We start from the raw sequence: 12,760 nt of genomic DNA, 5'->3' as shown, positions 1-12,760 counted from the left end.
AGCTGAATGAAGTTTATTGGGGGGAAAAAGGATGTGGATGAGGTCAAGGCGTCTCTAGGGTGGCAGAGCCCTCAGCAAAGGTGATTTTGTGGCACCCTGTCTGTAGAAATGATTCGAGGCACTAGGGTCGGGGCAGCACCATCCTGACAGCCGATCTCATATGGTCCCACAGAAAAAGGTCATCAGCCATCCCCGCTGCCTGTCGGCTGCTCTCCCAGAAGCAGCCAAGCCACAGCGCCTGAGCATATCAGGGCTCCTGGAAAACCCTGCGTGAGGGTAGGTAGTCAGCACACACACACACACACAGAAGGGGGGAATGAGGGCCTGGGGTGCCTCTCCAGCATCACCACTGACACCAGCTATCCCAGGGCCCAGAGAGGGTGCTAGAAATTTTTGAGGTGGACACGCCAGAGCACAGTGGATCCCTTCAAAACAGAAGCCTGAGGGGGAGTCCTGCCTACCTGGTTGTAAGGAAGGAAGTGGGTGAAGAAATGGGCAGGACTGCAGGGGCAGCTGAACCCCCTTACCTGTAGGCCTCTAGACTGCGCCCAGATAGGAGGAGTCAGAAGGCAGTTGGAGGGCACAGCAGAAGGGCACCGGGATTTCATGGGATAGTGGGAAGCCGGAAGGAAGCCGCCAACTGCCCCAGGAGAGTGGGAGCCCCCGCCAGACTCCCACTGCCTGCGAAGCAGGTGTTCTGGATGCGCCTGGGCCTGCAGAACCCAGGAGCGGCTCCTCGGGATGGGGGGGGGGAGCGTTGAGCTAACCCTACTGTGTGCAGGTGTGTCACCCTCTCTTGTTCAGGGTGGATCGTCAGCCCAGCTCTCAGAGGGGAAGCTACGGGATGCTTCGGCCCAAGGTCACGCAGCCACACTGCACGTCCGCTGTGCTTCGGGAGAAGCAGAACATTTCCTAGTCTGAGCTTAGTCACAACGGCAGCCAGCGTGCCTGGTGCCAGTCTTGGAGCTTCACAAGCATCGACACCAGAGGGCCCGGCAGAGTCCCAGGGCCACCGCCAGCCTCCGGCAGGTGAAGCCACCTAAGTAGTGACTGAGGCGTCCTGCGTGACTGTCTTGGTCAGAGTCCCCCTGCTATCACTCTCAGACTCTGTATGAACCTGAGAAAATTCCAGACGTGAACAAAACCAGAACATCTTGAGAACCAATGAATGCTGGGTTCAGGGGAGTAGGGGGTGAGCACTGAGGGAGCCCCTGGTGGAGGCAAAATCGAGGCAGGGGATGGAGAGACAGACAGGGGCACCGGCGTCCTCCCTGCCCACCCCCTGTTCTGGGGGTGGATGAACACCCCCAAAGGCAGCCTGGGCTGCAAGGATGGGGAGCACCCAGGGTCCTTCCTGGGCTCACCTTGTGTGCCTACAGGTCTCTCGGCCCCCACTGCTCCCTCCAGGGACGCTTGTACCCTCAGCAATGTCCCCTTCCAGCCGTGTAACGTCATGCAACATACTTAAACTCTGTGGGTCTTGGCTCAGTCTGTAAACTGGGGTAAACGACATTGACCGCATCTGATGATAGTATGGATTAAATCTGAAAAGCTCTGTACAGAACTCTCAGCGATGTCTCACACAAAGTCTGAAAAGCTTGGCGACCTATTAGCTGAACTACTAATGATTAATATCAGGTCTCAGTTTCACCACACACTGGATTACTTGGATAAGTCCCTTCACCTCTCTGGGCCTCAATTCCCTCCCCTCAAAGAAAAAGGCAACTGAGGAGGCATTAAACCACTCAGCTGTGACCCGCCAGGACAGGGCCGCCTGCCCGGCACCCTGCTTGGTGCTCTGACCCCTTCTGCCTGGCTTCTTCCTAAGACCTCCGGCGCTGTCTTGCTTCTCACCCAGAGGCCTCAGTGTGCTTAGAACAAGGACACAGTGATGCTCGGGCCAGCAGGGAGGAGCACTGGCTGCTCCTGGGAGTCCGCCTGTGTGCCCCCCTTTCCCAGACCCCAAAGATTCACCCAGTCACTCTACAAGCAGGACCCTCCCCTACACATCCTACACATCCTGACAACGCACCCCAGGCCAGGCAGGCTGGTCCCCAGAGAGCCCTTTCTTTCATGGAATCCAAGCCCTGTAAGCTGAAGGTCAGCGCAGCAGAGGTCTCTGCCCTGGCCCTTTTCCTTGCTGTTCCTGGTCGTTTTGACCATCACTTTTTTATAGAAACACAAATGGATCATAAAATCCAGAAGCACCTTTGGGCAGGAACAGCCCCTCTATTTTCCAAATGAGGATTTGGAGACTCAAGACTGGAGGTGACTTGCTCAAAAATGATCAAGCAAACGGATGGAATCAGGACTGCGGGCCCAGTCCTGACCCCTGGGTCAGAGCTTTTGAGCTGATTTCCCTGCGCTTTCCCTGCCCCAGGTTTTGCCTGGTGAAGCAAGGTATCGGCCTTTTGGACCTCTGCTCTGCTGCACTTCAGAATCACCCGGGAAGTTGCCACTATCCAAGCTCCTGCAGCCGGATATACCTCTAATGGGAGGAGAGGGAGGGCAGCTGGTTCTGCCCAGCCAGGGTCATGCCCTCTCCACGTGTGAAGCTCACATGGGAGCAGCCCTCTGACCCAGAGACATCCTGGGCAGGAACCGTGAGTGTTAGAGCCAGAATATTCCAGAAAGTGACCCACCGGTGACTAACAAAGCCCCACTCTTGGTCTTGTGGTGGCATCTCTGGGTATCCGGGGCAGGAGGGGGGCAGGACTCACCCCGGTGCTGCCAGGCCTCCCACATAAGCTGTTTCAGTTTTTAAGTTTCTGCAGCTAACAGTGCAGTTGGAGACTTTCTTCCAACATCTTCATTTCAAAGATGAGGAGACTGAGGCCCAGAGAGAGGAAGTCGGGGTGTCCTCCTTAACACCTGTTCTGGAACGTGACGAAGCCTGGTCTGGCATCAAGCCTTCTCACTGCACTTGAGACTGGTTTCCTGACATATTGGGGTCCACCCAAGACAGGACCAGGCTGCAGACTTTGCTGCCCAAGAGGAAGGCCCCACACTCCGTGGGCTCCTGGAGCCAAGGCAGCCATATCTCGTGAGCGAGGCAGGGGGGTTCAGAGCCCAGCACCCCTCATGGCTTATGAGTCTCTCTTCCTCCGGGCCAGTTCAATTCACCTCATCCACACAAGCCCAGCCCGCCTCTGGGCTCCTGGCCGCTGCCCAGCCAAGTGGACAACAAGCACAGGCCACATCAGCCTAACACAGCACAGCCCAGAGTGAGGAGGCTGAGCGTAAGGCCAACCCAGGCCGATTTCCAGGGGCGGCAGAGAACCACTCCCTCCCTCCACCCCTCTGGGACCGCAGGCTAGGACTCCAGATAGCGCAGGCCCCAACCCAGGAAGCAGCAAGCGGTGCGGCTCGAGCCGTCTTTCCCAAGTGACAGAGGCCCGGAATCCCACACCACACTCCCAAGCACTCTAGGCTCAATTCAGGAGCAGGGGGACGCTCCTGCCAGCCCCTGGAAGCGTGGGCATCTGTCAACCTCCTGGTTCCCAGATCTGGGTCAGGTAAGAGACAGCTGAGGCCCGAGGGGAGACTTTCTGGATAGAGCCAGACCAACCTGACGCAGGTAGAGCAAAGGCTCAGAACCACTGTTCTCTGTGAGCACAGCTGAGGAGAAAGGTGCCTGTGAGAAGGAAGGGGTGTCTGAGATAAAGAGGTGAAAGCCCCCATACGCTCTAGACCTGAGCCACCTGCTCTTTCTCCACCCTCTGCGTGAGATAAAGCCATCTGGGAGATTACAGCCTCCTGGGGGCAGGCAGCAGGAGCTCAGGGCACAGCTGCCCCCTGAGAGGGTACACAGGGAAGGTACCCTCAGAGCCCCGCCTTTTCTGGGGACCGCAGGGGCAGAGACAGACGGGCCAGTGAGCCGGGATCTGGGCCTGCACAGGTGTGCAGGTGGGTATCCCCACTGTTGTCTGAAGAAAGGGTTGTGGCTGGAACTCCCTGCAGGGTCTGGCTTGCTTGACCCCAGTCTGGCCAGAGCTTGTGGATTTGAAGCCTTGGGGACCCATGGAGGGAGGAGAGGATCCCTACACGCCTCACCTCAGTCAGGCGGGGGCTGGGGAGGAAGCACCAAAGTGGGAGTCCCGCTACCGTCACTTAGGACAAGATCAGAAGATGGGTCCTCTTTTTTGTCCTTTGGCACTGGGAGGGAAGAAAGGAGGCAGAGTGTCCCACAGGGACAGCCAGGCCTCAAAGAAAGGAGGAGGCCATTCAGATAAGCGCTCAGACACAGAGAAGGCTGGGGCAGCTAAGGGCTGGTCCCCGGCACCAGGTGACTGTGCTGGTGGTGGGCGTTCCGGCTCTACCTTTCTTCTGGGTCTGAAAAACCAACAACGACGGACACTACAGCAGGAAACAACAGCCTCACAGGGCAGAAAGCGCTTACTGCCCGCAAGCAGGTGGAATCCGCTGCCCTGCTCGACCCTAGTCAGAGGGTACCTTCCCAAGACCACCCAAGTCGTCCCCCAGGGAGCCGAGCCCTGCAGGCATAGAAAGGACACAAAGGCTTTGGGGGGCCAAGTGGGCTCTGAGGATGGGCAGAGTAAGGCCGCTGGCCGGCAGTGGACAGTCTGGCGGAGCAGGGGGCTCCAACCGGCAGCCTCTCCCGCCGCCGGACTCACTGAGCCCAGGGCGCCGTTTTCAGAAAGGGGGCGGGAAGCTTGCGGTTTCTCCGAGGCTTTGATTTATTGCCTAATGCAGGCAAAGAAGAAAGAGGAGGCTCATCTCTAAGCCGGAGTCTTAGGAACGGAACGTGCGTCTCACATCTTCTGAAGCCCAGCAAGCAGGGCCCGCTCTCTAATCCGGCTGCAGGTCTGAGCCTGCCGCTGGGCACAGACACGCCACCGAGCAGGCCGCCTGAGCTGCACGTCTGGGGCAGGACGCCCGCCCACTCCCTCACCCCCACCCCCACTCCCACCCCCAGGCAGCCGATGTTTATGGGGAGCAAGGCCCAGAAGAGGCAGGAAGAACTCAGAGGTGGGTGCAGCAGAGAGAGGGGGAGCAAGGCCTGAGGCAGAGAAGAGGAAGGAGAGGGAGGGAGACCGGAGACTGGGGACAGAGGCAGGGAGCAGAGGGAGCTGAGGGAAGGACAGAGGCAGGGAGCAGAGGGAGCTGAGGGAAGGACACGCAGAGAGCCCTGGGAGCCAGAGACTCGAGGACCGCTGAGGGCCGAGGGTCAAGGGCCAAGGGTAAAGGTGAAGCAAGGGGAAAGTGCCAGGTGTGGCTGGCCAGAGGGCTGGCCATAAGCCTGAAGTCAAGCAGGCAGGACCACTGATAGCCCACAGACAGCTTTGGCAAATTAGAAAACGGTGGCTGTATGGGGGTTACAACGGAGATGGAAAAAGGCACAAAATGATGTAAAAATAAGCTATTATATTATTAAAAAAAAAAAAAAAAGATGGCTGTAACCCCAGGGCAGGCATAGGTCTGAATTTCAGCCTCTTCGCATCCCACCCCCTTGGGCAGTATTCTTGTGCAGGCAACAGCCTGCTCCGCTGTGCAAAGGTGACCTGAGCTTAAGGCAGGGTCTGGCAGACAAATGGCAGCAAATGCTTTTCGGGACAGGACTTCCAGTGTTCATTCCTCTGCTCCTGGATCGACAAAGACCCTACCCCCTCTGCCCCCAATAAAACGCATCCAGTGGTGCTGGGCCCTCCTCTGGAACCTCTCCTGCCCAGCTTCAGAGGTGGCACCCCCACACCCCCACCTCCTTTCCCAGGGGGAGGGAGGTGCAAGATGAGCTGTGCACTGGGCTGGGAGCAGATGGTGCCTCAGCCTTCCGGTCTCTAGAATGAACCATCTGTGCGATGGCCAGGGGAGGCTGGGTGAAGGAGCTCTCCAGCTCTCAATTGCCTTTCGAGTCAGAGAAAAGACAAAAGGCGCTGGGTAAAGAAGCCTGCAGATTGAGGAGCGGCCACGTTTGTCGCGAGCATGAAACTGGAACTATAGCACAGAGACCAAGACTGGTGTCCAGAAGAACAGTGGTCAGAGAAAGCCAAGCTGGATTCCTCCTCTCCTGGTCTGTAACTGAACTCAGCCCCACCAAAACCTTTTTGGATGGTTCACATTGAAAAAAAAAAAAAAAAAAGCTTCACCTGCCTATGAGGTTGCAGTAAAATTTTGTTATAGACAAAGTGGAAGCAAAGAAATGGAAATAAAATATAAAGCGGAAGATAAGGAGATGATAAGCAAGGCAAAGCAATCTCAGGTTGCATAAAGCTCCGTCTCCCAAATTGCCAACCTGCACGCTCAAGGCCACCCTCTGCGCACAGTGCGGTACATTTATACTCACAGAATTTTCAGGCTGTAGAGACCAGAGAATGCCTGTCCTGGAATGTGGGAAAGGTGGTTTCCAGACAGCCGCCTGTAAATCAGAGCAAAAGGTCAGTGCTGTTGGTGGGGAACCCAGAGTGGGCACTGTTCCAAGCCAGTGTCTGGGACAAGGAGGGTGGTGATAACTACCATTTACTGAAATCTACAATCAGGACCCACACCCTTCATCTCACTTAATTCTCACTATAGGCTTGTAAGGGGCTTCAACGATCACATCAAGAAGTTGAGGCTGAAGAGGTTAGGTCACTTCTCCAACGGGTCCCAGAGCTGGTCAGTCGCAGGTCTGAGGGACATCTGGACTCATGGTCACTCCACAGAGCTGTCTCCTTTCCCTGCCCACCTGCCTCAACTGATAACCTGTGTGTACGCTGTCACCAGGTGAGGGTTAGATGCAGACGGGGATATGTGTGCCTTCCCAGACCCTAAACTACACAGCTAGCCCCCACTAACCCAGGAGGGTTAGGAAATGGGGTGTTGGAAGTAGTCTAACATTCTGCTCTAATTAAGTGTGCTTTTCATGGGGTGATCACCTATTTTGAAATGAGCAAATGCAACAAAATATGCTTCATGTGCATACTTAACCCTAAAGCCTGACAGAGCAGACTTGAATTGGGGATGATTCAGAAGACCCTTGGGATCTCCAGCCCTCAGCAACATTATTATGCACATCAATTCCTACCTTGAGGCCTACAGATGTAGAGATTGTGCTGACACACCTCAGAGGCTATTTTTAAAAACTGTCTCCAGTGAGAGTTTCTTTATTTAAATTTTTTTTTAAAAGAAAGGCACAGAGAGACATCATAAACTGGACATTTGCCATGGAAGATTATTATTTAGGGGGCCTTTAAAATGGGCCCAACCCCGTGTCAGGAAGTGGAAAGTGGAAGACCAGTCTTAAATTTTCAGACTGGGCTCCTCTGATACTGTCCCCACCACTGATCTTCACTTGCTCCTGTTTTTCGTTCCTATCCAAGCATCACCTCTGCCTGGGAGTCCCCTCTGCTGCCTCACACACTCTCCCTTCCTTTGAAAATTCCTCTCCCAGGAAGGCTTCCCAGCCCACTGGTGGCCCCACCCGCTCTGACTGCCTGACGACCCCCTCACAGAGTGCTAGGGTCCCCCTCACTTTCTTGCAACACAGGACACAGCCTGGCCTGCAAACTTCCTGTGGGCCTCGAGCAGGTCATGGATCTTACTGTACCCCAGAGTAAGGACTTGCCTTTCGCATAGAGGCATCCCAAGAAATGCCTGGTCTAGAAGACCAAGCTCCGCCCTGGGGGCTGACGGAGTCATAACTTCAGCTGGGACGGGCTAGCTGTCCCGTGTTCACATGTCTCAGGGGCCAGCTAGGGTCGAGATAGGATGAAGACAGAGGAGAGGCGTGGGACCAAAGTGGAGATGAAGCTGGGATTGTTTTCAGGGCCAAGAACCCAGTGCTGGCACCACTTAAGCCGAGCTATGGAGCCCAAAGATGCATGATGGTATAAGAGCAAGAAGACGCAGGCTGGAAGGGTTGGGAATAGGCTTAGGAAGGGAACGGTTGGGGGCCGAGTGCCTGGACCCCCAGAGCAGACAGGCCAGTGACATGGTGAGTGGTAAGTGCGCAGATGAGGCAGATTTTAGGATTTGGGGTTGAGCGCGACCATGCGGGAATTCCCTCCCACAGGAGGACTCTGGAAGAAGAAGGCCTTGTGCTTGGCACTGATCCAGAGTTAGGTGGCTTGTGAGGAGAAAGCTGTGGGCATATCGGATGGGGGGGATCCTGGGGAGGTGACAGAGGCTGGCCTCACTGAAGCTAAGTCAGCCAGGTGGGCTTAGGCCAGGTGAGCGAAGGTCTTAGAAGCGAATGTTTTGGGTTATAGGGAGCCAGAGAAGGCTCTCGAGCAGGAGAACCACACCGAGATGATGAAGTATGTCGGAAAGGACGCACAGGACATTTGTCAGCTCGGGCTGGCACAGCACCCAGATGCAAGGGGACAACTAAGGCGAAGGGAGTGGAAAACAAAGGCAGGAGGTGAGAGACACTCCACAGAAAGGACCACCAGGTCTGGGGGAGCCGATGGCGCCCGACACGGGGATGAGAACAGGTCAAAGGTGTCCCCAGGCAGAGTTGCTGCTCTCATCCAGAGACCAAAAGCTGCCAGGCAGAGCTGGTTTCAGGGAGGGAAGAAGCTGGTCTTGCGAGTCCCTAGACTGCGTGGCCCTGTGGCCCCCGCTGCCACCTCAGAGGTGACCACACATTTGGGCCAGGTGTGAACTGGTGCCCAGCACTCAAGAACAGCCTCGCTTCCCAAACCCCTTCTTTCTTTCTTATAATAGTTTTTTTTTTTTACATCATTTTGTGCCTTTTTCCATCTCAGTTGTAATCCCCGTGGGTTTCCCATCACCAGATCACCCGTGCACCATCACCACAGTCCAGTGCACTTCCCTCCCTCCCTATTTTTGATCCCATTCCCCACTCCACTTCCATAAAGTGTCTCTGGTATATAGTTGTTCATTATTATTGTTTTTCCCCCTGGTCCTTTATGCTCCTGCTGTGAGTGAAACCATCTGGTATTTTTCTTTTTCTTTTTCTTTTTCTTTTTCTTTTTCTTTTTCTTTCTGGCTTATCTCACTAAGCATGATCCCTTCTGGCTCCATCCATGTTGCTGCAAAAGGCATGAGTTTGTCTTTTTTGATCACTGAGTAATATTCCATTATGTATATGTACCACATTTTAAAAATCCAGTCCTGAACCCCTTCCTTTTGAGCTCCACCCCTGCTCTTGGGTAGCCCTGGTTCCTATGGGGGGGTCACCTGCCATCCCCCCAAGTGTCTACTCACAGCTCCTCCAAGAAGCGCAGGTGGTGGAAGAGGCCAGGTTCCAGTTCTGTGAGGTTGTTCATGCTCAGGTCTCTGTGTGGGGAGAAAATGGGGAGGGCTCTGTGGGTGTCCACCTGTCCCACTGGCATATCCAATCCAGCTCCAAAGGCCCACAGAGGGCCCCAGGGGACCCCATGGCACCCCCACACATAAGATGCCAGCCTGGCCACCTCAGCTGCATTGTCTACAAGGGAGCAGCAGACAGGGAGCTGGGCCTTCCGCGGCCCTGTGTGTGCCCTCTCTCTGCAGTCCCTCATCACCCCCTCTGCCTTTCTCTGCGCCCCCCACAATGGCTCTGATTGTGACAGTGAAGAAAGTTGACCTTGCTGTAAAGGGAGGAGCTAGAGAAAAACTCAGAATGTCAGAGCAGGAAGGGAGGGGCTTCACAGTACAGATAATACTGCCTACACCTTTACCGGGAAACTGAGGCCTGGCATGCCGAGCCATGCTGATGGGTGGAGCAGGCTCGTACGGCAGTCAGCCCCGAGCCTGTGGGCCTTCCTGCCCTTGGAGGTGTCCGCCAGTCCCTCCACGCTTTCCACTTCTCTCCACAGGAAGATGCAGCATCTGCCCGTGTTCCCAAGAGGCGGGGTGGCAGGGTCTGCGCCCTGCGCGGTTCATACCTTGGATTTTCCCACTTCCCTGTATCACCAACAGGCCACATGAGTAGCTTCTGTGTCACTGACCTCTACCCACAGGAATAACATCTGTGTGTCAGGTGCTGGCTAACCTTTACCAAACAGACCCACTTGATTCTCACAGCAACTGTGAGGTAGTGTCCACTGGCTTCTCCAGGTCACAGTGGAGGAAACAAAGAAGAGAGAGCATCGAGCTTTGGAGTCTGAGGGCCTAAGGTCGACCCACCCTCCTCTCTTTACCTATCAGACCTCTTAACCACTGTGTCCCTGGGTTTCCTCACGCATAAAAATAATTAAATGCAAATTTGTGGGATTAAAAGAGCCAGGGCGTCCACACTGCCCAGCTCACAGCCCCAACACAGGGAGTATTTGATCTCTTCTTGCCACCAGTCCCTCAGCAACCCTCAGGCCAGCGTCCAGCCCAGCATCCCTGAGAAGAGGTGGGGAGGCTTCTGTGCCTTCATTTTGGGGCCCCACCCTACATCAGCCTTTTCTGCTGTTTGTGCCTGGTGAGCACTGGAGTCGAGGCTGTGTGCTCCGTCCTTGTTCAAACCCCTAACAGCTGCTTCTCACCTCTGCCAGCACCCCCAGCCCCAGGGGTACAGAGGTCCGTCCAGACCAGAGCACCCCACTGCCCAGCCCCGCCCCAGGCCTTTCCACGGCTTCCGCCTCAAACCTCTGTGTCTCTGCTTCCCCTGAGAAATGAGCGTGTGTTCTGTGTGTACCCAGACGGGCAAGCTGCTTGGGAGCCCAGTTCCAATCTATAAAAAGACTGTTTAGTCTCAAATATTTTATCTTTGATAAAGCCGGGACTCCGACGCCATGTCCTCTGAGGAACGACAGTGTCCAGCCAAAGAACCGGCCTGCGGAACCCAAGAAGGTTTTTGTCCAGGGCTCCCTCCTTTGCATGTGGAAACAGGGGAGTCATCCCCGGGCTGCCCCAGCTAGAAAGCGGGTCGGCAGGAGGGGGCTCCAGCCAGGATGGCCAAGGTTAGGAGCATTCACTGAGGAGCTTGAAGTCATTTTGTGTCTCAGATATTTGCACGGTCCCGTAGCCTGGAGCTCCAGCGGAAACATGAGGACATTGGGGTACACTGGACAGTGACAGGGTAGAGGTCAGCAATGGCCACAAAGCCCAGGCTGGTGGCCAAGGTCTGACAAGACTCCTCCCCCTCGAGTCCTGGGCCTGGCTCATCCTCAGCCAGGTGGGGAAGCAGGAGGTGCCACAAAGGAAAAAAAAAACAAAAACGATTACCTCTAAATATTTACCCTGTGCATTTCTGGACGTGTCTCCACAGGAGCGGGAGCGGGAGTTCAAGGAGCACGCGGGGCGTGTGACTCAGGCCTCATCACTCAGCTGTCCCCCCAGGGGCCGCACCTCAGAGTCTCTGATGTGGCTCCATGGCCCCCTCCCTCACCCCACCACCCTGACTAGCAGCCTCATTATTCTACCCTGGGATGAAGGGGGCCTGTACTCCCCAGCCCGCCCCCACATCCTGCCCCAAGACAACAGACCAGCTGCAGTGTTTAGTGAGGGGGTGCCGGGATAAGGGGGGCCCATTCAGGCCTGGCCCTCTCACAAAAGGAAAAGGGGTGAGGCTGGTACCAAGAAGAGGGGAAGGGAGAGGAATGCTGAGAGCTGGAAGAGGGAGGGGTGTGGAGATTTCAAAGCTGAGATTTCCTGAGCTGATGCCACAGGTCTGAGAACAACTAAGGGCCCTGGCAAGAGGTGCTGGGTCGGGGGAGGGTGGGCAGGCCTGGGCAGTCACCCGCAGGACGTCACCGCCGTGCAGAAACCCTGGACACAGTTGTCCTGGAAAGTTGGTGGTTCTGAGATTGGACCTGCCTAGGAGGTCAGCAGGCCAAGAGCACTGCAGAGAGCCGCTCGGGTGAAGGGGGGAACAGGGGGCACTCTGATTCCTGGGGCGCTTGGAATTTAGCTGTGGTTGCATTTGCTTAACATGAGTATTCACAAGGCAGGGGGCCTATGTCAAGATAAATGAGCTCTTGGGGTAATGGGCTTGTCTTGGGGGGTGCTGGGCACACATGTGTCACACACGAGGGTGCACGTGTCCACCTGTCACATGCACTTTGGAGCACTGAGCTGTCAGAAGTCACACGTCTTTAAAGCACCCCTTGATTGTAAAGGCAGAAACTGCAGGAGGAAGGAAAAGCCTGACTCAAGTCTCTCCCTGTGACTGGAGAAGCTTTTTCGTCTGCGTGACCTTCTCCTGGCCTCCATCTCCCCTCCGGTCTCTCCCCTGGTCCCAGGAAAAGGTAAGGGAGCAGCGTGATGCTGTTTTGGGGTCCCTCTTATGGCCAAATTGAAAACCTGATGCTTGGACATTAAGTCTGTGACCACAACAAATACACACATACATGGCACAATACCCATTCCTGGGACTGGCTTCATGACACATGACCTGTGACAGGGCCACACGCGACTGCCCCCTGCCATTGTCACTGTGAGGTCCCACATGGGTTTGGGACCCATTTTCATTTCACTGTGGGCCCTGCAAACTGCTGCCCCCAACTGAACAGCAAGGGTGGTGTAGCTGGTCTGCAACCCCCTCGGAGGCCGGACAGGCCATGTGTCAGCCAGAGGACCCAGCGCGGGGGGTGGGGGCAGGAGGGAGTCGGTGGGGGCAGGCTGGCCTGCAGGGAAAGGAGGGGCAGTAAGGGGCAGCCCTGGGCATGGGAAGTGGAAGTTTCTGGCTGCACATTAGGAAAATGTTCTCAGAGCTTTACCCTGTGAAGCAACCGGACCACCCAGGGAAGCTGGGTGAGGCGGTGTCACCATGGAGACAAGAAACAGGTTTGATAAGAGTGAAGATGCTGGGGGAACGAGGCACAGAACAGCAAGACCCGAAACTCCGCGTGTATTGGGAGACCCTCCCCCCATGGCAATCTGCCCA

General features: G+C 55.7%; 1 protein-coding gene across 6 annotated transcripts in view; it reads right to left on the bottom strand.

The window, feature by feature from the left end:
• The window catches only part of LGR6 (leucine-rich repeat containing G protein-coupled receptor 6), a 107,277-nt gene that overhangs the window by 72,440 nt on the left and 22,077 nt on the right, over window positions 1-12,760 (bottom strand). For all 6 annotated transcript variants that reach the window (XM_012726857.1, XM_012726860.1, XM_012726858.1 and 3 more), the window contains exons 2-3: window positions 9,169-9,240; window positions 6,305-6,376 (exon numbers count right to left, since the gene is read on the bottom strand). In XM_012726857.1, coding sequence (XP_012582311.1) covers window positions 6,305-6,376; window positions 9,169-9,240 — 144 coding nt within the window. The remainder of the gene's footprint in view (window positions 1-6,304; window positions 6,377-9,168; window positions 9,241-12,760) is intronic.

The sequence above is a fragment of the Condylura cristata genome, unplaced genomic scaffold (assembly GCF_000260355.1).
Source record: "Condylura cristata isolate star-nosed mole 26May11 unplaced genomic scaffold, ConCri1.0 scaffold00018, whole genome shotgun sequence".
In the NCBI taxonomy this organism is placed as follows: domain Eukaryota; kingdom Metazoa; phylum Chordata; class Mammalia; order Eulipotyphla; family Talpidae; genus Condylura; species Condylura cristata.
This window is presented reverse-complemented; position numbering and strand designations above follow the sequence as displayed.